Source organism: Prenolepis imparis, unplaced genomic scaffold (genome assembly GCF_030444845.1).
Source record: "Prenolepis imparis isolate NDT839.2.m4 unplaced genomic scaffold, iyPreImpa1.0 SCAF_4, whole genome shotgun sequence".
Classification (NCBI taxonomy): Eukaryota; Metazoa; Arthropoda; class Insecta; order Hymenoptera; family Formicidae; genus Prenolepis; species Prenolepis imparis.
This window is the reverse complement of record NW_028141162.1, coordinates 14,457,967-14,481,460: the sequence shown is the minus strand read 5'-3', so window position 1 is coordinate 14,481,460 and position 23,494 is coordinate 14,457,967. Positions and strand designations below refer to the sequence as shown.

General features: G+C 33.1%; 1 protein-coding gene across 1 annotated transcript; it reads right to left on the bottom strand.

Annotated features, from left to right (window-relative positions):
• Positions 1–330: 330 nt before the first annotated feature.
• Positions 331–14,033, bottom strand: LOC145935746 (uncharacterized). Its single transcript, XM_083037338.1, has 6 exons — positions 13,915–14,033; positions 4,452–4,709; positions 3,823–3,959; positions 2,562–3,006; positions 1,985–2,171; positions 331–1,425 (listed from the first exon to the last, which is right to left on the bottom strand). Exons 1-6 carry the CDS (start codon positions 13,945–13,947, stop codon positions 1,184–1,186), a joined length of 1,302 nt encoding a protein of 433 aa, XP_082893464.1. The 5' UTR covers positions 13,948–14,033; the 3' UTR covers positions 331–1,183.
• Positions 14,034–23,494: the final 9,461 nt, after the last annotated feature.

Here is a 23,494-nt window from a genome sequence, read left to right as displayed (position 1 = left end):
CAACCCAAAATATCCCGTCGAGTTTTTTCGCATCCGGTGAGATTCTTATCCTACATATTATACGAGCGATCAATGTGAATCGGCTCGTTTGATCAGGTCACGTGATAGCATTGCACATTTGAGAGATTGAGAATATTTTCTGTATTTGAGTAGTATCGATAAATTGACGAAACTTTCAACAGAAATTATATGATGTGCGCGATGCTTGAAGTATCGTGCATTAAAAGTTAGATTATGAAATTCTTTGACCCAGAAAGGAAGAATTTAAGTGAAAGAATTCAATTTTTCACTCGTTTGATTGTAAACTAACTTGATATTAAAACTCGACCAAGTAGTTAATATATTATATTATAATATATTATATATAATTTATATATTATATAAATAATTATGTAACAAATTAAAAATTGTTTTCTCACTTAAATACTTTTTTTCACTAACGTCAGAGAATCGAGAAATGGAAAATTGGGCAAGAAGTAGGCTGCTTGCATTTGTATTCATGTAGTATGAAAAATTGTGTTAAGACAGCGGTGCTTCCTAATAAAACATAAACACGTGTAGCGTTGGCTATCTTATCTACATTGCAAAGTAGCAAACGATATTCCGTCGACATGACTCTAAATTTGGCGACTAAAATTCCTTTCATAAATTTTCAATTTATCTTCGCTTCGACGTCCTCGAATTAAAGTCTCGTTAACTCTGAATTGAGTTTATTTTACATGGAAAATATACTCGTATGCCACCTCGAGCGTCCTCGAGCACATTCTAACGTCACGAGAATTATTTTTATTCCTTGATGATATCGTCCGAATTTTATTCGAAATCCCTGTCTCAAAGTTTTTCCCGCGGCGAGAATCACTTCTCGATATTAACATAATTACGATAAATTGCAATGCAATAACATAAATTATATTAATAACGAAGCATAAAAATATATCTTGCTATTTTTGAAATAGGACAATTATTTTTGTCCTCTCGCGAAGTGAAGAAAATCGAACGTAGATGAGCTTACAAACGTATAAAGTTACTCTCTCGCGAACAAATCTCATTCTAATTTTCAAGTATCATTGTAACACATTGCATTAATTACGCGTTACGTTATATATGTATATTTCGCGAGAAGTATATTTATTGCGCGACGAAGTACTACTTTCGCATTTTTTTCTCTCTGAATTTATCGCATCTATTGCATCGTCGAACGACCGGTGTAGCTAGGCGTGGTGTCGCAATATTTTCTAGTGCGGTCTCTGACCAACTCGTCGATAGACTTGCTCTGTTGCATCGTCGAGGTCAGATTGTGAAGACGCGATGCCAGGTAGCACATGATAAAGGCTGATAACACCAGCAAAGCCCCCAATCCCGTTGCCACGTAGAGGAAATTTCCGCAGCTACCTTCGAGGCCGGCCGCCACTTTGTCGTACAAGTCTATGGTAATGAGCGAGAATATTAATTAAAATTACTAGTGATCGCGCGCGTAACGTGTCCCGTTATCTACATACGCGAGATGCTTGATTAATCTTAATACATTTTACGTTGAATGTCGGTTATATGTTAATCTGCCTCTCGTGAATCTTGTCACAATTCCGCGAAAATTTATGTTGGGGAAATTAATTGCCAGTTTATATCGCCGAAATGTAAATTGAATTAGCCTTTCCGGAGAGATTATATGATTTCGCGGAACAAATTTTTCGGGAATTCTATTTTCCAAAAGGATCGATGACATTAAAAATTCAACTCGGTATATATTATTATTATTATAAATAATAACGCGCGATATATTGATTGAAAAAAAATGTTTGGAGAAAATTATTACTATCCTCGCGCGGAAAAAGAAGATGAAATGAAAATAAGACTTTCGAGAAAAGATTAATTCTATAGAGAACACAGAAAGAAGATACAAAAATTATTACAGTTAATTACAAAGAAAAAATTCAATTTCTTTATAATTTTTAACAAATTTAAAAATGTATAATATTTAACTTACCATCTGGCATCATCACTGTATATTCAATGTTCTCCTTGAACTTTGTATATGGCGTGGAATCGTTATATCTTTTGATCAAACGCTCGACTTTTGGAAGAAACTCGCCCGATGCTTCTATACTCGACTCGACTGCTCTTTTTTTCTTTCTCCCGTGTCCGGAGGGTTCAAAGAGATCCAGACAAAAGTCCTATAAAGATAAAAGATAAACTAACAAAATGCCGTATATGTAAAAAAAAATGTAATGTATTACATAAAAATATGTAAAATTATATAAAAATAAGTGTAAAATGTACACATTTTTATTATTTATCGTGTAATTTTACACTTATTATTTATGTAATTTTACATATTTTTATGTAATACATTACATTTTTTTTACAATGTAGATATCAGCATAATATTCTATTATTTTCATATATATAACTCCTTGAAATCGATCTGTCATTATTCTTGTCAGAAGAACATTATATATATATAAGTGAGCCTTTCTAGGAAATAGAATTCTAGAACATCCAGTATAATTATTATTGGTGTTCATTTGCATTTTGCATATTAAACGATCATTATTATCACGTACTGGTTGACAATCCTGCGGCTCCATGCACGCCTTTATCTGGGAATGAATCCAGAGGGTTGAGCGCTCCCTCATCGAGCTTAGCAGGAAGGCCTCGAAGTCTAGAAAGACCTCATTCTTGCGTTCGCGGTACCTCGCCGGTTGATGCGGGATGATGGACGCGAAATCGCGATTCCTGCAGCCGTCCTTAACGAGTACGACGCTGCCGGGGGCGTGGGGTTGATCCGGGTCCGGGCTAACCGTCACTTCCAACAACTTGATATAACCCCACGCGCTGTCCGGGCTGATGCGGGCACGCAGCTGCAGTTTGGTGCCGATCGGGACCGCCTGATCGACCGTCTGCGAGCTGTCGGATATATTCCCGCTGGCCTCGCGATAAAGGGCCACCTCGTATTCCAGCCGACCCGGCGTCTCCTCCACAACCCCGGATACCCTGGCGCCGTGCGGACTGAAACGATTAGCCCTTTAAAGCAGACGCGCGTCATCACTTCAGCACGTTGCACTCTCTTGCTATCGTAGATAAATTTGAAATTTATATATAAATAACATTTTTTCAATTCGCGTATATATATCTTGCAATATATCGCCTCAATTTTTTTAATTCGATGAGATGCGTTTTGTTTGAAGTCTTACTAGTCTATTACTGAGAGAATTTTCTCTTAGAATTTACCCTGAAAATCATGGTAATCGTGGGACAATATGGTATGAAAAGAATTTCTTTGATTAATATTTATCACAATAAAAATAATAATATCTATTACAATAAAATATAAAATATGTTTGATTAATTTTACTATGCATTTTAATAAAATTAATCAAACATGTTTTATATTTTATTGTGATAAATATTATTATTATTGTGATAAATATTATAATCAAAGAAATTCTTTTCATACCATATTGTCCCACGATTACCATGATTTTCAGGGTAAATTCTAAGAGAAAATTCTCTCTGCGAGAGATACTGTTAAACATACTGACAATTATTCGGATAAACAATATAAATCGCGATACATCCTTTCTTCTTTCAAGCAGATACTTTTCTTACTTAAAGTAGAACTTAAAGCACAAATACTTTATTACACATCTACTATTAATATCCCGTATGTGCGAATAACTGTTTCCTCGGCGCAGGAACTCACGCGGGAACGAATGCAATGCGCTCCGGCGAATGCGATGCGTGTAGTGTGGCGGAAATAATGCTCGTTTATTATACTTGAGATTCGCGAAGATATTGTGCGAATGGGCGCGGTGTGTGACTTACAAAGTGCCGGCGAAGCCAGCAGCCTTGTGCCTCAGCAGGGTTGGCTCGGGCGGCCGGCACATCAGAATCAACTCTTGATCAGCTAGCATCACCACGCCGTGGAAAGCGGGGAACCACACTCGCAGATGAATGAATCCCTGGTGATATCGATTAATCGTAAAATCTATTATTGCCATTGCTACGAGTCATAATTTATCGCATAATGACGCTTTTGTCAGAATCTTTATGAGAATGTCCGATGATGCGTAATCAATTCAAATACGCACTTGTTGCACAATGAAACGTAAATAATACGCAGTTGAACGTTTATGTATTTATCATTAGCAAAAGTAACAGCATCGTTCGCTGATATGTATTTTTGCCGAAATATCATAACAGCATTCAATGATTGTGCCTGATAATAATGCTTGATCCGACTGGATACAAAGCGTTCTGATTGATACCTCCCGCAATAAGAGCTCCCAAGAGGAAATCAATTGCGAATTAGTGGTTGCCATCGAGTATGCAATCTACAAATCGACCGTTCCGTTCATTTGTGCAACGTCAGCCGTAAGTCGCAACAAGGAGAACGCATCATCGTGAACCCCTCATAAGAATCAGTTCCGCGTAACTCTCGATCGATGACTCACGTTTCTCTTGAGAATGCCGCATCGCGAGAAGTCAGTCACCTTCAGGAAGTAATGATCCTCCTGGGGATCATTCGAGTCGGGTCTGATCTGGCAGTGAATGTCGGCGAGCGGATTCGCCGATCTGTCGTCGGCGAAGAGAGGCGCGCCTCTGAAGCCGACCGGCCTTTTGATCTTCGCTGTCAGAAGATCGGCCGCCGATCCCGCGCCGCTGCACTGAATGTCCGAGACCTCGTAATCCTGGGCAACGGTGGCGGCAACCTGAAACATCAGCCGACACCGTTGATATTATAGCCTGAAGGCTTTTGGCGTGGGAGAGGACGGAAGAGATTTGTAGGGAGCGAGTTTTACGTTTCCCATCTCTTACGCTTTTGTCTAGTAACGATCTTTCTTTCTCGGAGAGAAGTCGCGCGTAATACTGTCCTTCTGAATAATATCGAAGCATTTCTTGAGCTCTCGCTGCTTCCTTTTGCGAGTTCACCTTTGTAGCCTTCGCAACACTTAACAGTCGATTCTTTGAAAAAAAGAATTTTTAAAAATTTCTTACAAATTCTCTTTTTTCCAAAGACGATTGAATTTATGGATTGTATTATGTTGTTGAATTTTTTTTATAATCTTTACAATATTCAAAATATCATTTTTATCTGAAAACATCATGTTAAAAATGTATACAGAGAGAATTTTCTCTTAGAATTTACCCTGAAAATCATGGTAATCGTGAGACAATATGGTATATGGAAAGAATTTTATGAGAATTTCTTTAATTAATATTTATCACAATAAAAATAATATCTATCACAATAAAATATAAAACATGTTTAATTAATTTTACTAAACTGCATAGTAAAATTAATTAAACATGTTTTATATTTTATTGTGATAGATATTATTTTTATTGTGATAAATATTAATCAAAGAAATTCTCATAAAATTCTTTCCATACCATATTGTCTCACGATTACCATGCATGATTTTCAGGGTAAATTCTAAGAGAAAATTCTCTCTGTGTACCTATATTTATTAGACAGTTACCTTTGATGATAATCTTGATATGGCATTAGTAATTAAAAATGACACAGCAGATAGTGATAACGTAAATCGAGTATTACATGATAGTGTATAGTGTATAGCATATAATTTTATTCGCGCGCACCATATTCGGATCGTAAATAGACTTGTACATTACACAGTAAACTCGCATAAATAGCAGCTGAAATCTAACAACCGTATTATTCTATAACTGTTACATGCAGCCAACATATTTTTTCACGGTAATTTACTGCCGTTCAATTGCATTTGCGCGGTACTATAGCGGATAGTGCATTATTTTCAATTTTAACCGGATTTACTTTCTACCTAAAAGAACTGCATCGTTCTAGTTTACCAAAATTGAATAAACACTTTGTTGATTTAAATTTCTTCGGGCAGTGTAAATTTGAGGTCGAGTTATATATGTAGGATAATTCGAAACTAATTTATAAAATGTGTTACGAGCAGATTGTTTATTAAAATTTATAAGGGAATCATTTTTATTGAATTGTCGAACTATCAATTGCTTCAGAGTTATAAGTTATTAAAAATGAAAGTCTTTTTGTGAATTATATTTTAAGAAATAGATAAAATTTTACTCAACTTTAAATAGTTGTTAAATAGAGTTAAATAAAGTTAACTTTAAATAACTGTTAAATAGAGTTTAATATATAGAATAATAAGCTTTAATCATTGAAGAATATTAAAGTATGAAAATTAAAATGCAAAATAATTTGCTACTATAATTTTTTTATAAGAATTATATGATCTGTCTTAAATTTAAATAAGAAATTTGTTAATGTTTTATACTGCAAATTCAATTACAAATTATAACAGGCAAGATTTTTTTTTAAGCAATATGTCTTAGAATCATTGTAATTTACTTTTAGTTAATATTTAAAATATGATAACAATTTATATGCAGCGAATAACTAATGACTTTATTATCGAGAATACTATGGCGTTGCATTTATTTAAGAGCCTCTTAATGATTTCATGTAAACTTGCATATATTTAGCAAATAATACAAATATTCTTAATCGGTGCTTCGTATATATCACATGAGCTTTTCGTGTCATTTTTTTTGCATAGCATCTTAATAAAATAGAATATTATTATATTTTCGGGACTCTTTTCTCTCTCTTCACAAAGTGTTTTATACGTTGTCATAAAGAACGATTATTAAGCTTCTAATTAATCTACGTTATGATATTCGAGATACCCGCCTTTCATCGCGAACACATCGCATTAATTATCACTTGAAAAGAACTTGCTCGGTGACTCGCGGACGACCTCGGTGTCGACGACGTTTACAAAGCCATTACGTTACCATTGGTAAAGAACAGGGTGACCAGCGCGCGACCAGAACCGAGAACCCACTTTGATACAGGTAACGGTGTAAGGAAACGCTCTGGTGGCCGCGTAAGATATTCGTTATGTGCACCATACACGTTATATATTGCGCGAGCTCCTGTTGCATTGCTCGTGCTCATCGTAGGGGTCATGGTAAGCCGTATTTTTCGAGCTCGTAGTTTGTAATCACATCGTATAGTAGGATATCAGATCGATTGATAAGCGCATCCGTATTTGCTAGGCATTTGTACAGGCGTGTTCATCGAGATCAATTTCTGTGACGCAGATGCAATAAAAATATTGCCAGTGAGATTGCAACAAATTATTGATACGATGAATATATATGTGTATTTATATATACTTCGAAAAAGATGACTTTTTTATATTTTAATGAGTCTATAATAAAAAAAACTTTCTGACGTAAAAATGAACAATTAAGAAATTATTTTATTTAGATCATATTAAGATTATATTTTGGATTATATTATATTAAGTAATATTAATCGCGAGAATTTAAGAAATATTTTAAATTTAATAATAGACAGATTTATGTCGCTAAGTTCATAGAGCGTCATAAATTCAGATTCATAAATTCATGGTTGCGTAGACAGCTAGGACATCGTTAAATTCGTAGACATGTTAGATGACTCGAGCCATAGATCGCTAGGTTCGTGCACCGCTAGATTTGGAGATTTGTAGGTCTATAGACGTGCAAATTGCTTTACAGATCACTAAGTCTACGAGTCGTTAGTATCTTTGGTTATAGATTGTTGAAACCGCAGATCCATAAATCTCTTGATCGAGAATCTTAGATCTCTAGATTCACAATTCTTAGGATCTATCTAATGATCATCATTTATCTTCATCCTTTGTATATATATTTTGGATATAGTATATATATATATATATATATCCAAATCAAAGCAAAACAGTACTAATTTTAATTAATTAATTGAAATTATTAAATTTCAATTATATTTTTATTATATCTTTAAAATGAAGGATTTTGATGATCTCATGTACTTATAGAAAAGAAAATAAAAATCTGCTTTTTATGACGAATATGCACACACACATTGCATATTGCAAAATTTTAAAAATTATTTAAAATAATTAAAAATTATTATATATATTCAACAATAAAAATTATTAAGTATTATATTAAAAGTAATTAAAAATTATTATGTTAATAAAAATTATTATGTTACTAAATTAATAATTAATTTTAAAGTTTTACTTTAAAATATAAATGCGCTTATACATATATATTCAAATATATATAAGTGCCATGATATTATATCCTATTCGATATTCAATCAACAGTAGGGAAGGAATTGTTTTATTTGTAACAAAACTTTTAATAGGATTTAGACTTTTTATTTTTGTTACAATTTATGCTTTTCGTGTAAATTCAAGCTATCGTTCATTATACATATTTTGCTTAAAAAAAGTATTATAAACAGTTACCGTCTTTGTCGATTATGCGAAGTCAGAAACTAAAAGCTGCAATATCAGACGTTATTTCAGGACGAAGATTGCGAATCTGCGAGAAGCAGCCTAGCTAATCTCAATGCAATTTCATGTTTGAAAAGCTAGACATAATTGAATAAAATTCTTCCTTAAATACGATTATTTTATTTTTACATAATAATTAACAACTATAATATTTTTAAAATTTCTCGAGTTATGTATAAGCGCATTTATATTTTAAAGTAAAACTTTCAAATTAATTATTAATTAATATAATAATTTTTATTGACATAATAATTTTTAATCACTTTTAATATAATACTTAATAATTTTTATCGTTGAATATATATACATATATAATAATTTTTAATTATTTTAAATAATTTTTTTAAATTTTGCAATATTTAATGTACATATTTTCGTTATAAAAAGCAGATCGCGCGTCGATTACGCTTTTCATTATTTTTCTTCTCTTTTCTATAAGTACACGAGATTATCAAAATCCTTCATTTTAAAGATATAATAAAAATATATGAAATTTAATAATTTCAATTAACAAATTAATACTGTTTTGCTTTGATTCGAAGCCATTAGAAATCTTTTTTACATCTATTTAGAATAAAAAATAATAATCCATATAGATGCTTCTCAATGTGATATCAAGAACTGAATTAAAGGGACAATTTTGCGCTGCAAATTTGCGTTTACGTTTTCGCGCTCGTGAAACTCGTGATGATTATCCCGTTTGAGGCGATATTTATGTAAAATCGAAAAACGCATCTGATACAAAATTCATCAAAGTCGCGAGATGTAATGTGCGAATTATGTAAGCAGTTGGAAACGGCACTGAGCGATGTGCAATCTTTTTTTTTGAAATGGTAGAAAAATCTGCTGTAAAGAGAGATATACGTAGAAACAGCTAGAAAGGGAATCAAAGTGATTAATTCTTGCTTTACTGTTTAATTTTAACTTTGATCGAGAATTAGAGATTTTAATTCTTCTGTATTACGCTTTAATGGAACTCAATAATTATTCTGAGAAAGTGCTGGTAAAAAATTCCTTTAGCAAACACTGTTTAAATTGAACTTTATTTTTAAGAAAATTTCTTTAAAGATATGATTTTCTTTTTTAAAAATTGGCTTTAAAATAAAGATTCATAAATTTAGCTTTAACTTGAGCGAAATAGAGTAATAAAGTCTATTAAAATTCTTTGTATCTTGCTCTGATGCCTTTTATTCCTTATCGCAATCTTTATAAATGAGAGAATAAATAACGGCGAATTTATTATCATGAACAGCTCGTAAATTCATTCGCGAAAACGATTAAGTGGATGACGGGAATGCAAGTAGGATATTCAAGGAAGCGCGATGGACGATTTTCGACCATTAATATCGGCGACTATTCAGAAACTATTTGCAATGCAGGCACAGTCAATATTCTTAATGGCGTCTTTGACAAGCGAATCGAAGTATTTAGCAGTCGAACATCCGATTGTGCGTGCATTACAGCTTTCATCGAGCAACTTTCAACGAGGTGCTGTTTTCTCGATGAACTTCGTTCCGAGTTGACGGTGAATTGAACCTCTATCAAGCGATTACGCGCGTCGACATGATGGTTCGAAAAATTCGCATAAATGACGGAGGAAGAGAAAACCTGACTCCATTAAATTGAGAGAGCTGAGAGATTAATTTTTATAAATTAAAATGCAAGCTTTCCGCGGATTGTTTTCTCGATATTATCCTATATATACTTTTTCTGAAACACTACAAGATTTTGCAGTGTTTGAGATAAATAATTCAGATATATACTTTAATAACTCCTCCTTATTACACAAAAATTGTGGGATAAGAAAACTGAAAAAATACATAAATTAAAAGTGTTTGCAAATGCAAATTCTAATGAACCTAATATAGAATAAATAATTAAGTGCAAGTATATTAATTATTGAAGAACTTTATATGAGAAAGAATACTTTAATAATAATGCTTTGTGATAAACTTTCTTAGATACTCGAATCAAGATTGCCATAAAAACTCCATCGTTAGAATTAAGATCGCGATTTCTGGAATAAATGCGTAATCTAATAAGATCGCGAAAAGATAATGAAATGTCAATTAATGAACCGTGCTTAGGTTAGTATTCAGCGAGAAGGATTTCGTTTTTTTATTAAGAACCGAGCAAATGTAACGGGAAAAGATAGACAGCTCGAAATCCGCCACGCGAGACGAAACGACCGCGATTGACCGCCAGGTAGTCCCTGGCCTTTTTTCGGTCTCATTCGAGAAGAACCGCAAACCTCCTCTTTATGACTTCATAAAACCCGTTTTTTTTTAATGCCATTTTAGTGTCGTTCATCCGCGACATCGGCGTCCTTCTCATCGCCGGTTACAATTCGGTACAGTTAAATTTTTCGACGCGGAGATATGTCCTATTCGTCGAATAAACGACCGGAATGGCTTGGAATTTAGCGAGATAAAAGCATTTTTAATTTAAATGTAATACGCGACACACAATGTCGAAATATGTCACCGTGTCGAAAAATGCCTATCGAAATGAGATACGGTTGATAAAAAATAACTGTATTTAAAAATAATAAAATTATAATAAAATTGTGTGTGCCATGATATTTTGTTAATAGTCAAATAATGAATAAAATAAGATATAATTTGCAAACATTAGAGAGATGACATAAATTAATTTGTAACACATTTAAAATTTTTCTCTAGTTGTCACTAATTGTAAGTTATTTAAGCTATTCGGTTATCCAATAAAAATTTAAGTCAATTTATTATTAATGACGGAGACGAAATTTTTATAATTTGCAAATTTATATGCAAATAAAAAAATTCAATAACAAATTTAAAATTTCATTAAATTATGTTAAGTGTTATAACTCTGTCGAAAAGTACGGATCTATTCATATCTTTTTACTTTAAAAATCCTTTTGATTTTGTCCTATTTTAATTGGAGCTGAATATCAATATTTCTTCTCAATTAAATAAAGCCAGTAAAAAAATGATAAGACAATATATATATAATTATAGCTTTCAGAAATCTTTTTAGTAATTCTTTTTAGTGTATGTTAATTCAATACTAATTCAAGGATTGCCGTAAAAGAATGTGTATCAGTCAAATTAAGTTTTACAGAAATCTTTTTCTCTTGCAATAAAATATCATGGTGCATAGAATTGTAAGACATCTTGGTCCAATTAATAAGTAAATTTATGAATCGTAACAAAAATACTAAGACAGTTTTTCATATTTCTTACACTGTGAAGAAAATAAAATATTCAGAAATATAAAATATTTGAGATCTCAATATTTTTGCTTCTTCATCAAGTATTTAATCGTCACTTGAACGTTATTTCGGGATCTTTGCGCTGCAAAATTCGATCAAATTATATGCATAATTAGAATTTTGATTCATCTATATATACATCCGGATTAATTATAATTTCTAATTTAAACTTTAAATCAAACGTATTTTAATTAAATTTTAATTAAACTTGGTGACGGGAAATTGTTTTTGGTAACAAGCGCGAATGCTTGGCGATCGATGACACGAGAAATAAACATTGTTTGTGCGATATATATGTATTTCACAGCGAGCTATTATATTTAAAATCTTTCTCATCTCATACTGCTATCACATTGTTACGCAATATTGCATGTAATGCAAATGTATTGGAAAAAATAGAGAAAAAAAATAATCAAGGTATACATATGTAAACTGTTTACATAAAGGAATTATGACGCTATTACGCTATACATGACCCCCCTTCGATACTTTCGCGTGCACAGCTGTGTTAAAGTATTCCGACATATCGCGTTTCATGGCAAAATTAATCGCCGCGCACCCAATACCACGGGGAGATGTCCGACACAATACAATTATTTCGTCATTTGGGGAAGCCATTAATATTTCAAGCGTATCAGTGGCGGGTCGTGCGACTCGCTTTAAATTGCCCGTTATCGTATTTCATCACTTCGAATGCCATGTGTATTAATGGGATGCATTTTTAATTATCCTCGGCTGTATCGTCTATTTCGCGCGTCTACGTTTTGCGATTCTTTCTGACGGTCTGGAAAATTAAAATGAATCAAATGCGAAAAACGCTTCGACGGGGCATTATTCTTGATGTACGGCGTGATTTAATGGCGTAATATAAAAATACATCGAATGCCTGAGCTTTTTTTCGCAAAAGAAGCATCGCGAGAAAGCGAAAGAGAGAGATCGTCCAGCGCGCGTTCCAGTTAAAATAAAAATCGATCACCTCTTCTTTGTCGCAGGATATCTTCGGGCAATAGCTTCTTTCGCCAACGGAAATTAATTGACATTATCATTATTGGCTAGATATTTCGAAATCATGTCACAAGGTGAACAAACCACGGTGAATTTTGACGGAGGCGAATAAATACCGAAGATAAGTCGTTAAATGATGCATAATTAAATGTCGTAAGACTAATATGAAGACCAAAAGATAAAACTGAATCAATATTGAAGTCTTACTTTACTAATTACTTCGACGATGTTAAATTTATTTTCGAATCGACCGAAATCACGATTTCTTATTCGTTTCGGATAAAGCGATTAGAAATTTATCCAAAAATTTGTTAAACGCGCTTCATTTAATTAGATTCTTAACTCATATAAAGTTTTTGCATTCGCGCTAAGCAAATATATTTATTACATAACTGTAGATTTTGGATATAATATTTTTTCAACGTTCGTTTTTTACGTTGATAAAAAGATAGTGTAAACAGAGAGAGGTCAATAGAAGATTGATGATCCTTTGATAAAAACGATATCTAAATACACGTGTGTATATGCATTACAATCACATGACAAACTGTCATCACACAGTGTCAAACAAACTCCTGGCGCCGTACGACAAACATAAGTCACCAGGAATGGATGACATGGAAATCTAGCGGTCGTCCATCATCCACGATCGAACTGATTTATCCGCAAGAATTGTCCGAAATCTGTCCTTCACGTTGATAAAGATTGTGGAGCATGCAAACTAGATGGCAAAAGCGCGAGGAGAACAAACATTTTTACTATCCCGGTGAACCTAAAGTCAAGGTTTCATGTTTTCATTCCGTAAAAAGTTAATTGAAGAATTCATCAGAATCTAATTGAATTAAAATTGAAATCAGATGATTTGAGAAGATTCATCTTACAACTCAGAAAATATCATATTTAGATTAACTTTTTCAAATTCTTAAAAAAGAGGATTTGCTCCGAGCTCTTCCTTCCTTTGTCTCATTTAGATGCATAGATTTATGCAAAGACATAGTAGCGGGGCAGTGCAAATCAAGTAACGAATAACTTATTATTTCAAAAGAAGAGCTTCCAAAGCTCTTTAATATCGCGGATGCAATATTAAAGTATTAATGTACTTTTAAAGTACATTAAACAAATTGATATGGATTTTAGATAAAAATTAATAATTTTAATATATTAAACATAATGATAGAGAATTATTAAATCCCTTTTCACATCGCTGACAGATAGAAGGAGCTTTAAAGAAATATCATTTACTCTCTCATCTATTCCTTAGATGAGGAGATATTCGCGACATTTATAATCCGATCTCTGGGACGGACTCACCGTGCAAAATCCCGCGATTAGGACCCTCCACATGATCTCGTTAGGCTCTCTGTTTCTCTTTCTCACTCCCCTCGTTAACTCGTAAAGTGTTTACCGAGGACACTCGAGACACTCTTCCGAACTGGAGAACTAACCGCCAGAGAGATGACCAGAGAGGGATGCAATTTTAACGAAGGCCCCCGATGGACTGAGGCGCGTGCATCAAGTTGGGGCACGCGAAGGATTCCTTTCCCCCGGTGTCCAGCCGGGTGCAGCTCGTCCTCCTGGTGAGAAGGGGACGCAGAGACCCGAGGAACCAGCGAACCACCGCCGGCCGCACCGGCCCGTCCGGAGTACTGTTAAATGCATGCTCGGTGCCTCCACTAACAACCATCCTCGCTTCGTGCCGCTCGCGCGTTCGCCCAACAACGGCCTCGAACGAGCGTCGCGAGGTCCGAGGCTTCCTCTCGGACCAGGTCTGACGATTTGACCCGAAGGTGACCAGATGTCCTAGTTTCCGAGGTGTTTTCGTCGGCTCTTGTGTCTCAGGTGTCTCTTCTCCCGTACAAGAAACATCATCAAAGTCCTAATCCGATTCGACTTGCTTCTGAGATTGTCTTGCCATGCTTGATCAATGTTCAATGTTTTTCCTCTCATCTGAAATTATTCTAGTTCTCGTATTCATTACTTATTCAGAAATTTTACTCCATGAAGTTGTAGTGTGAATTTTTTCGTCGAAGGAACGAAAACGATCGCTTTCTTTGTATTTTATTCAGAGAGATTCTGAAAATATATCAGAATTTTTTCACATTTAATTTTTCATACTTCTGCTGCAAAACATGAAGATATTCTTCATGTTTCGGTTACAAGCAATCGCAGGCGTGCTAAGATGATAATAATGTTTTATTTAAAGATAATTAAAAAGAAATTATTTTTTTTTATTACACCGATGAGAAAAAAAACGCGTATCTCTAATAAAAAAATATATTTTATCTAATAAGGTGCTTTTTAACTTTTATACATTATAGGCTATGATAATGCACTGGGAAGTCTTTTTACCGGTGGCAAATTATCAGATTGACCCCTATAATCACAGAAGAAAATTTAATCATTTTATTCTTTCTGCTTGAGAATGCATTTCGGTCTGAAAAAATCAGCGAGTCGCGAAATATCATGCAATTCTGATACGCATAATAGGCGAATTATTTAACCGGTTACTGACTTTTTTCCGCGTGTTCTAGATCGATGTTTATCATCGATTATAGAATATATTATATTAGAGAGAAATTGAAAAAACATCTCTATATAAAAGAAAATCACTAAATTTTTTCAAATACATATATAATATATATGTATCCACTGAGAGAATTTTTTCTTAGAATTTACCATGAAAATCATGGTAATCGTGGAACAATATGGTATGGAAAGAATTTTATGAGAATTTCTCTAATTAATATTTATCACAATAAAAATAATATCTATCACAATAAAATATAAAACATGTTTGATTAATTTTACTATGCAGTTTAGTAAAATTAATTAAACATGTTTTATATTTTATTGTGATAGATATTATTATTTTTATTGTGATAAATATTAATCAGAGAAATTCTCATAAAATTCTTTCCATATACAGAAAGTTTTATCTCTTAACTGTGTTTTTATAATTGAACTGTGTAACTCGTTATTTTACAAAAATTGTCTTTTTGTGTTGTGACACTCTTCTCGAGGTGTGATCTATTGCTACATAGAATAGTGGATTAAGTGCTTATCGGCGTCATGTGCTCTCGTAAAAAGTGAGAATGACGGTCCCGGCATCGAACATTCGCACGGACTTTACTGTACTTGTCATTGACTGAGTGACTGATAGAGCACACGATGCGATGTCACGCAGTCTCCAAACGCTCATAGTAGTAGTGGTAATAGTAGCAGTCCACGTTCCTTCATATGAGAACGAAGAAATTGCCCTTCCGTTATTTTTCGCTGTGCATGTTTGTCCCGTCGTTTAACTCTCTTGAACGAGCGACTGCTTAATTTTTTTAATTATAAAATAAAAACGTGATTAATAAAGAAGTAACTACAAATTAATAAAACAATAAATTATATTTAAATATAATTAACTATAATATATTTAAATATAATAAATTATAGTTATATTAATAACTATAAAATATGAATAAAATTGTTTGTCAAAATAAATTGTTCATCTTCGTTCCATATTAATACGTATCACTTACACATGGAAAAAGAATCATTCATATAACAAAACTGATTCCAAAAGAAAATCATTTAAGTCTCCCAAGACTAAAAATTTTAATATATTTAAATTAAAAAGAAAATTTATATATTTAAAATATTAAACTTGTTATACAAAAAAGAATTTAATTATTTGCGAATATTTTTACAAGAATTGTCTCGCATTTTTATTATTTATTAGCCTTTTTTTTAAATCTCAGATTATTTAATTTATATACATATACAAAATTCGTGATGCTGCACGGATTATATTAATTAGATTAATCTTTGAATATCAGTAACAGTCAAAGAAGGCTTATCGCTTATAGTCGTCACTTCTTCAACATCCTCATCTTTCGCGAGATACGCCGACGTTCGTTATGGTCCGTGACGCTATGAGAAGGCGCGTTGCACGCGCTGTTACATCGACGTCGACGTAACAGCCGGCGAGGCGCTAATAATTACGTTAGTCGTTAATCGTGAACTTGCTCGTGAGGTGAGCGAACGATCGGAAGTCGACGGCGGAAGGAGAAGGAAAGCGGAATGAGGCGCGCGGAATTCCGCGAACGCGAAACTACCAGGCTCGCGGAAAAGACGTTGAGGCGTCGCAAAAACTACCTCGCTCGCGTGCCGCTGACCTCGCCGTTGCATCTATGCACTTTTTCTTGTTGTAGTTACGGTAAGACTCATTCGCCGCCGCGAATTCGACAAGGGCAAATAAACGAGGATTTAGCGTGATGGATCTGTCTAATAAGGGGTTGTTGAACGATTAAAACCGCAAATGCAAAACGGCAGTAATCTGTTAATTAAAGTTCTCTATAAGATAATTAAGTTCTTTTATTGATTTAATATCAATCTGTCAATGCGCTGCTAAGATCAAGTAATACTTTATTCTTTACACATATAGAAAGTTGTTAGTAAAAATATAAAAGTACAATATAAATTAAGTAAAAGTACAATATACAAATGCAGAAATATTCATATTGTGTCAAAAGTGTAGACTCGCTAATTTGCATTTCAGTTTTTGCTTTTATCCGAGCGATATATTTTCTAATTGCAAATTAGCCAGATCTCACAATTGTTTTATAAAAACTATGTCACACATAAATATTACGCATATATAAACATACTTGATTATTTTGCAAATGGTTTCAAATTTGTGATACGTATGAGATATGCAACATATTTATAAGAGTATGCAGAAAAATAATATATTAATGGCTTTTGCATTTTTGAGTGTATCATATAGATACACGTAAATTTTAACATATGTATTCATATTACAGTAATATACAATAATATCCAGTTACAAAAACATACAACTACGCGCTCTCGTTTTAATTAATCTTTATCCATTTTTTAAAAAGGTCAAATCGATATTTGAATGTATCAAAATTCTCTCGAAAGTCTCTCTTGAAGTTTATTGTTACTTCTATTTCGTAATGACAATTGGCTCTTTCAGCAACTGTCACCACAATTTCAATGTCTATCAATTTTATTCCTTTTGAAAAATGAAAATTTACTTTGATAAATATCTGCTATTTTTTTATACGAAACGTGTACCCCCCTTTACGAAACGTGAGAATTAATTTGTTAAACTTATCAATTTTTTAAAATTTTCCTAATATTATCATTTTGTACCAAATTTTCATATTCTGAGAAGACATTTTTTTTGTTAATTTGGGATTTTTTAATTGCAATTTATTAAATAATATATAAGCGTAATTAATAAATAGCACACGTATAGCAATCACTTTGTAATATTTTAGTATATTTATAAAAATAAATTTTTTGCATCTTTGTTTGACGAATTATTTAATTAATTTTATTATTTATTATCTGCACAAAATCAATATCGACAGTCTAGTATGTGCCTATAAACTATTGGATTAATCATTGCAAGTGATTGCGATTATGTGTGCAGACAACGATCGCCTTCAATATCTCAGTTTGCCGCGTAAATAAATAAATTTATTGACCATTCTACTTTCTGCATTCTATGCAAGTATTTGTTTATTCGTATAAGTAAACAATTCATTCTCTTTCTCTGTAATTACTGAAAAATAATGGACAAATAACAGAGATATTAATTATAAATTCTACAAATTGAGTCCGAATTCTCGTAATTTTCAATCCAATTTCCATCTCTAGAAAAAATCTCATCCCTTAATTAATTTATTTTTCGCACATAATAATAAATTATGCATGAACTGAATTTAAACTCGATTTTGATTTTTATTTACATAAAATACAATCGTAAATCCCTTTTTAAGACAAATATTATAGCATTTTTATGTTTTTAATTATAATAATTTAAAACTTATGTAGGATATAAGGAAAAAAACCTGTTATGTTTTTAATTAAAAAATTACATTTAGAAAATCAAAATAATACATGCAAAATCTGCATATTGCGAGATATTTAGAAATTCATGGAATAATCAGGAAAATGTATATATTATATATATTTGAGAATATTTATATTACATTTAGTTCATTAATATTCAGTGTTACATCAATCAACTCACAACATTAAAAGAGCAGATTATAATGGGTAATTATATAAATTAGTGACATAAAATTCTGCATTTAATTTAAAATAAAATTCTGCATTTAAAATAAAAAACAACTAGTACTCAAATTAACTCATTTTTGTATAACATTATCCATATCAGCGTGATCAGATGTTCTCTTTTCTGAAGCGTTCTCGGGTGTCATTGTAAATTTTAAAAATTCACGCCAGTTTATTTTGGTTTTTCGGTATTATACTAAAAGAACGTTTATATTTCACTTTATCACCTTGTTTTATTTATTATAAAACTTTGAAATTTGTGCGGATAATATTCCGTAAACAAAATCGATAACAAAGTAGCTTGATGATTTAAACGATACAAGAAAACTAACAAAATAATACCAAACAATAACCAAGTCTTCTTTATCAAGAAGCTGTAAGCGTCCTGATTTCTTTTTGATCCATTCGCACACACAAAGAGATGTGCAATGAGATCATCACCCTATTTGCGGTAGACGCTGCATCGCGCGCGGATCACAATTGTTCCGTCTCATCCCCCTACCCTTTCATCAAGCGGATACATTGTTGGAATGAAAGCGGCCACGGCGCATCGGTTAGCCAGCGTGTCATTAATTATCCCGATAGCTTCGGCTGCGCGCGCATTATTGTCAATTAAGGTAGCCCTCGGACGCGGCAATTTCCTTCGCGGCGCCGCTTGTTACTGCGGCGATCGCGATATACCAAGCCGTGAGCTATTTTGTTTCGCCACGCTTGGCAGTTTGCGAAAAGGAATTAAACAGGGACCGAAGGGCGATCGTCCGATAATCGCGTCCGCACGCGAACGGAGTAAGCTCATGGGGTCATTATCGGTATCGACAATGTATCGACCCGAGTCTTTTGTTTCCGAGCACTTTTCGACGTTTATTACATTCTTCTATTTACTCCGGAAGCTCTCGGTTATCGCCTCAAACGAAAGATTTAAATTAATATAACAAAACTTTTAGATTATTATTCAATTACTATTATTAATTAATTATTATATTTAAATTATTATTATTAAATTATTAATAAGACAAAATTTTTTTTTCATTTATGTTCTTTTATCTACCATTTTATTCTATTGTTAAATTAATGTAATAACGGAAGAATATTATGCCGTTGTGCGTGCGGTTCGTTTACTTCTAACGAACTATTATATTTTTGTAAATGTAAAAAACGAAACGCGCATATGTGTGTTTGGTTGTACAAGTCAATTAGGCGTTCATCGAAGACATTCATAGTACATGTGTATAATTGCGAGCGCGCGATATAATGTTCTCTAAAGAAAATTTGCATCCTAGACTGCACAATTGCACACGAGCGCGTGTAAAATTATGAAGGAAGGCGGATCGTAAGCATTGCGTAATAATGACGCATAGCAAACGAGCCTAATAAAAATATGGTATAATAAAAATATGGTATGCTAATGACTTATCAATTTAGACTGTGCTCGTGTTCCGCGTAGCGGAGAGAACCACACGTTTTTTTTAAATTTCTTTTCACGCACTAATAATTTCGTTATCAGTATCATCGTTAATTAAGATAACGCGAGATTGCACGTAGACATTTCACATTGATAGTGATTCATTTCTGCGTGTAACATGTGTTAATTGCAGGTTTTCGCTAATTCGAGGTTATACCTGCGAAATCCTCGTTGAATTATCAATATCGTTGCGTTAATTTTGAAATTTTGCAATTAATATTAACATTTATGTCGATAATCGCTTTAGCCGGAGTAATAGCGAATAGAAAATTACGCGATCGTAATACGAAATTCGCGTCCGCGAGCACCGACTTTGTGTTCGGAAAAGTGTGTCATTTATTTTCATTTAATATACCAGTTAATGGATCGAGAAGTATTAAAGGCATAAGAGCGCCATTGTGTAGTTAAATTATGTAGTTAAATGAGATTTTAATTTAACATTAATTTACTAACTTTTTTAACTTGCTAAAGAGAAAGTTTCTCACGTGATTTAAAATAGAAGTTTGCAAAAAAAGTTATAAAATACACTCCATTATCCGTTTTGTACAAAAACTTTCTGAAAAAGATATTGCAGATGTAAAAATGTTTGCTTAACAAAAAAAAAAAAGAAAAAAAAATTAACCGAAATATATATGCTTTATACAAAATATATATCAAAGATATCGATAAATTTTTTTACAATTTGTGCGGATGCATAACGTATGATTTATGCGAAACTGCTATAATACGGTATTCTCTTTGTAAATTCCGAAGCGTTGCACTTTATTCCTAGTTCCTGGAAATGTTCCGGCTGTGTCGCCATTATATTATTATTGTATATTACAACGGATCCGTTCAATCATTGAGCAGTCATCAAAGAGTACTGATAAAAATTGGCATTTTATGCTTCGTCAGATCCGCCACTGATTTCAAAAACTTCCGACAAGGGGATGATACGTCCTGGCAACAGGATATATATTAATACGTACATGGAAACCCCATATATATTAGAACTTGCTCTTCTTGTGAAAATATAAAATATTGCGTTAAAGAAAAACAATCGCGATTCCAAAATTGTCTTTAATTAATTATATCATTATCGATTTTCCGTTTGTGAAAAAATAGTATAAACGTTATGGTTGAATGCCAGTGAATAATATTAATTTTTCAGTAGAGAATCATTTGCATAATATGAAATATGTAAGTGCTTTTCTTCTTTTTCACCTTCGGGTGACCTATTTTCTCTCCAAATGGAGAAACATACATTATTTCTTTCTAGAAAACTCACGTTTTTAACGAAAAATATTTTACACTTATGAATATATGTTCTTTTATAGAATATTACACCGTGAAAAAGATAAAATTACAAAAATTGTTATTTTATTTATTTTAGACGGTAAATTTAAGAGTCGATTATTTTTTTTAATTAACTTTAGCAGCTATATGAAAAAATCTCTCTCTCTCTCTCTCTCTCTCTCTCTCTCTGAAGTTTCATAATTGACTATATAAATAATTATTCAATCTTTTCATTGCCGGTGTAGAATCTTTTTTAAAGAAAATCTCAGAAATACCGGTATGCTTTTGATTGACATATTATAGGATAGTGAAATTAACTTCTGGTTTCTGAAATAGCCCATGCATGAAATATCTGTACTTGTTAAACGCACAGCTATATTCTATCGAAAAAAGGCGTATACGCGAAGTAACATGACAGTATCTTCATCTAACCGTTGCCTGTAAGAAAAACTCAATTTCCTTAGCCGAGTGTATCCTTCGCACCTGTTCGAAAAAGGATTCATGGAAGAATCGCGCGCATGTTGCGCAGCTTACTGAGAAAAAAGAGGTTTTTCTTATAATCTCCCTCTCGTAAAATGCACCATTTCCCGTACCGTTCACGCCTCGGGGCGTTTTGGCACAAGGCATGAAAATGCGCCGCGGCAAATGTGTTGAACAACGGTTCGCTCGCGTATTTAATTCGTTTCCGTTTTCTCTTGGGATCCGGAGGGGGCAAAGGGGTGATATCCGCCGCTAGGGGTAAAAGCGGAAAATTCCGCTCTTTTTTTTTACCCGCGACTAAGTTCCGTTTTAACCGGCGACTTTTTTGCTTATTAAGAACTTTACTGAACCATGTTTATATGTATAAGAGCGAGATCCCCTCGCGCAATTCACGCACCGCAGCGCGCGCTTGTCTCAATTAATAAATGCCGTATATATCCCGCGAGGAAATAAATCATGTCCGATATTATGCAGGTAGCACAGAGCTACTACGTATATAATCTTTCGCCAAGTAAATCTTTCGACGAACTTGAAATCTATTTTTGATCAGCGAAGATTAATCGTGCTGCATTCTCTACTTTTAATGCTAATTCTTTATCATTAAATCTATATTTTAAAATGTATATTACGATCTTGATAGTTTGAAAAAAAGTAGAAAATAATGTTTTCTTTTCACTGCTGCATATATCCTATATTTAATGTCGAAGGTAATCACTTGATTTTCAGCTTGCGATTTATACAATAAAAATACAATTTATGTATAAATTAAAGCTCGAAATCAGATGTGCTAAAATATGAATACGAGAACTCGGAGGTTTAATTAATTAAAAATATTATATTCATGTGGAATTATTAAAGGTATGAAAGTGTTCACGAAAATGCAATTAAGGGTTTGTAACTAAACTCGAATCTTTTTATTATCCAATTCTGATACAATGAGCTTTCGCAGCAGAAACAAAATGGCGTATATATTATTGCGCGACAATACAAAAATATATATATCTCTTTAATACTACCACACGCGCCTTGCGCGCGGCTTAAACGATAAAAAGTAGAAAATATCGTGCACGCTATCGTACACGTCGTGAACTATGTGATAACAAAGCCCGCGATATTTTCTATGCTTTTCATGCGGAGCAGTCTATAAACGGACGCTCTCGCCATGTAGCGAGCGTACAAATTCTGCGGGGTAAATAAAAGAGAAAGAAATAAGAGAAAATGAGGAGAGAAAACAAAGGAGTATAAAATTACGAAATGTAAACGATATTAAATATATATCTTTGCGCGTAAATAAACTAAACGTCGTTTAACGTGTTATTTGTACATTAGAGTTAAGTCCGACGGCGTTCCTCCGTAGGACCTGTCCTTTTCTTAATATAACGCCGGTCGGGGAATAACTGGGAGGAAAAAAAAAAAACAGAAAAAAATACAATACTGCAACAAATAACACTTGTCTTTGATCACGCACAACATCGCCCGATGGGGCGATCGTAATCTTATATTAATGCGTTTATCTTAGAATTATTGCAAAAAGAAAGGCATTTTTTTGCGATTTTTTCCAACATAAAAGGAACATAA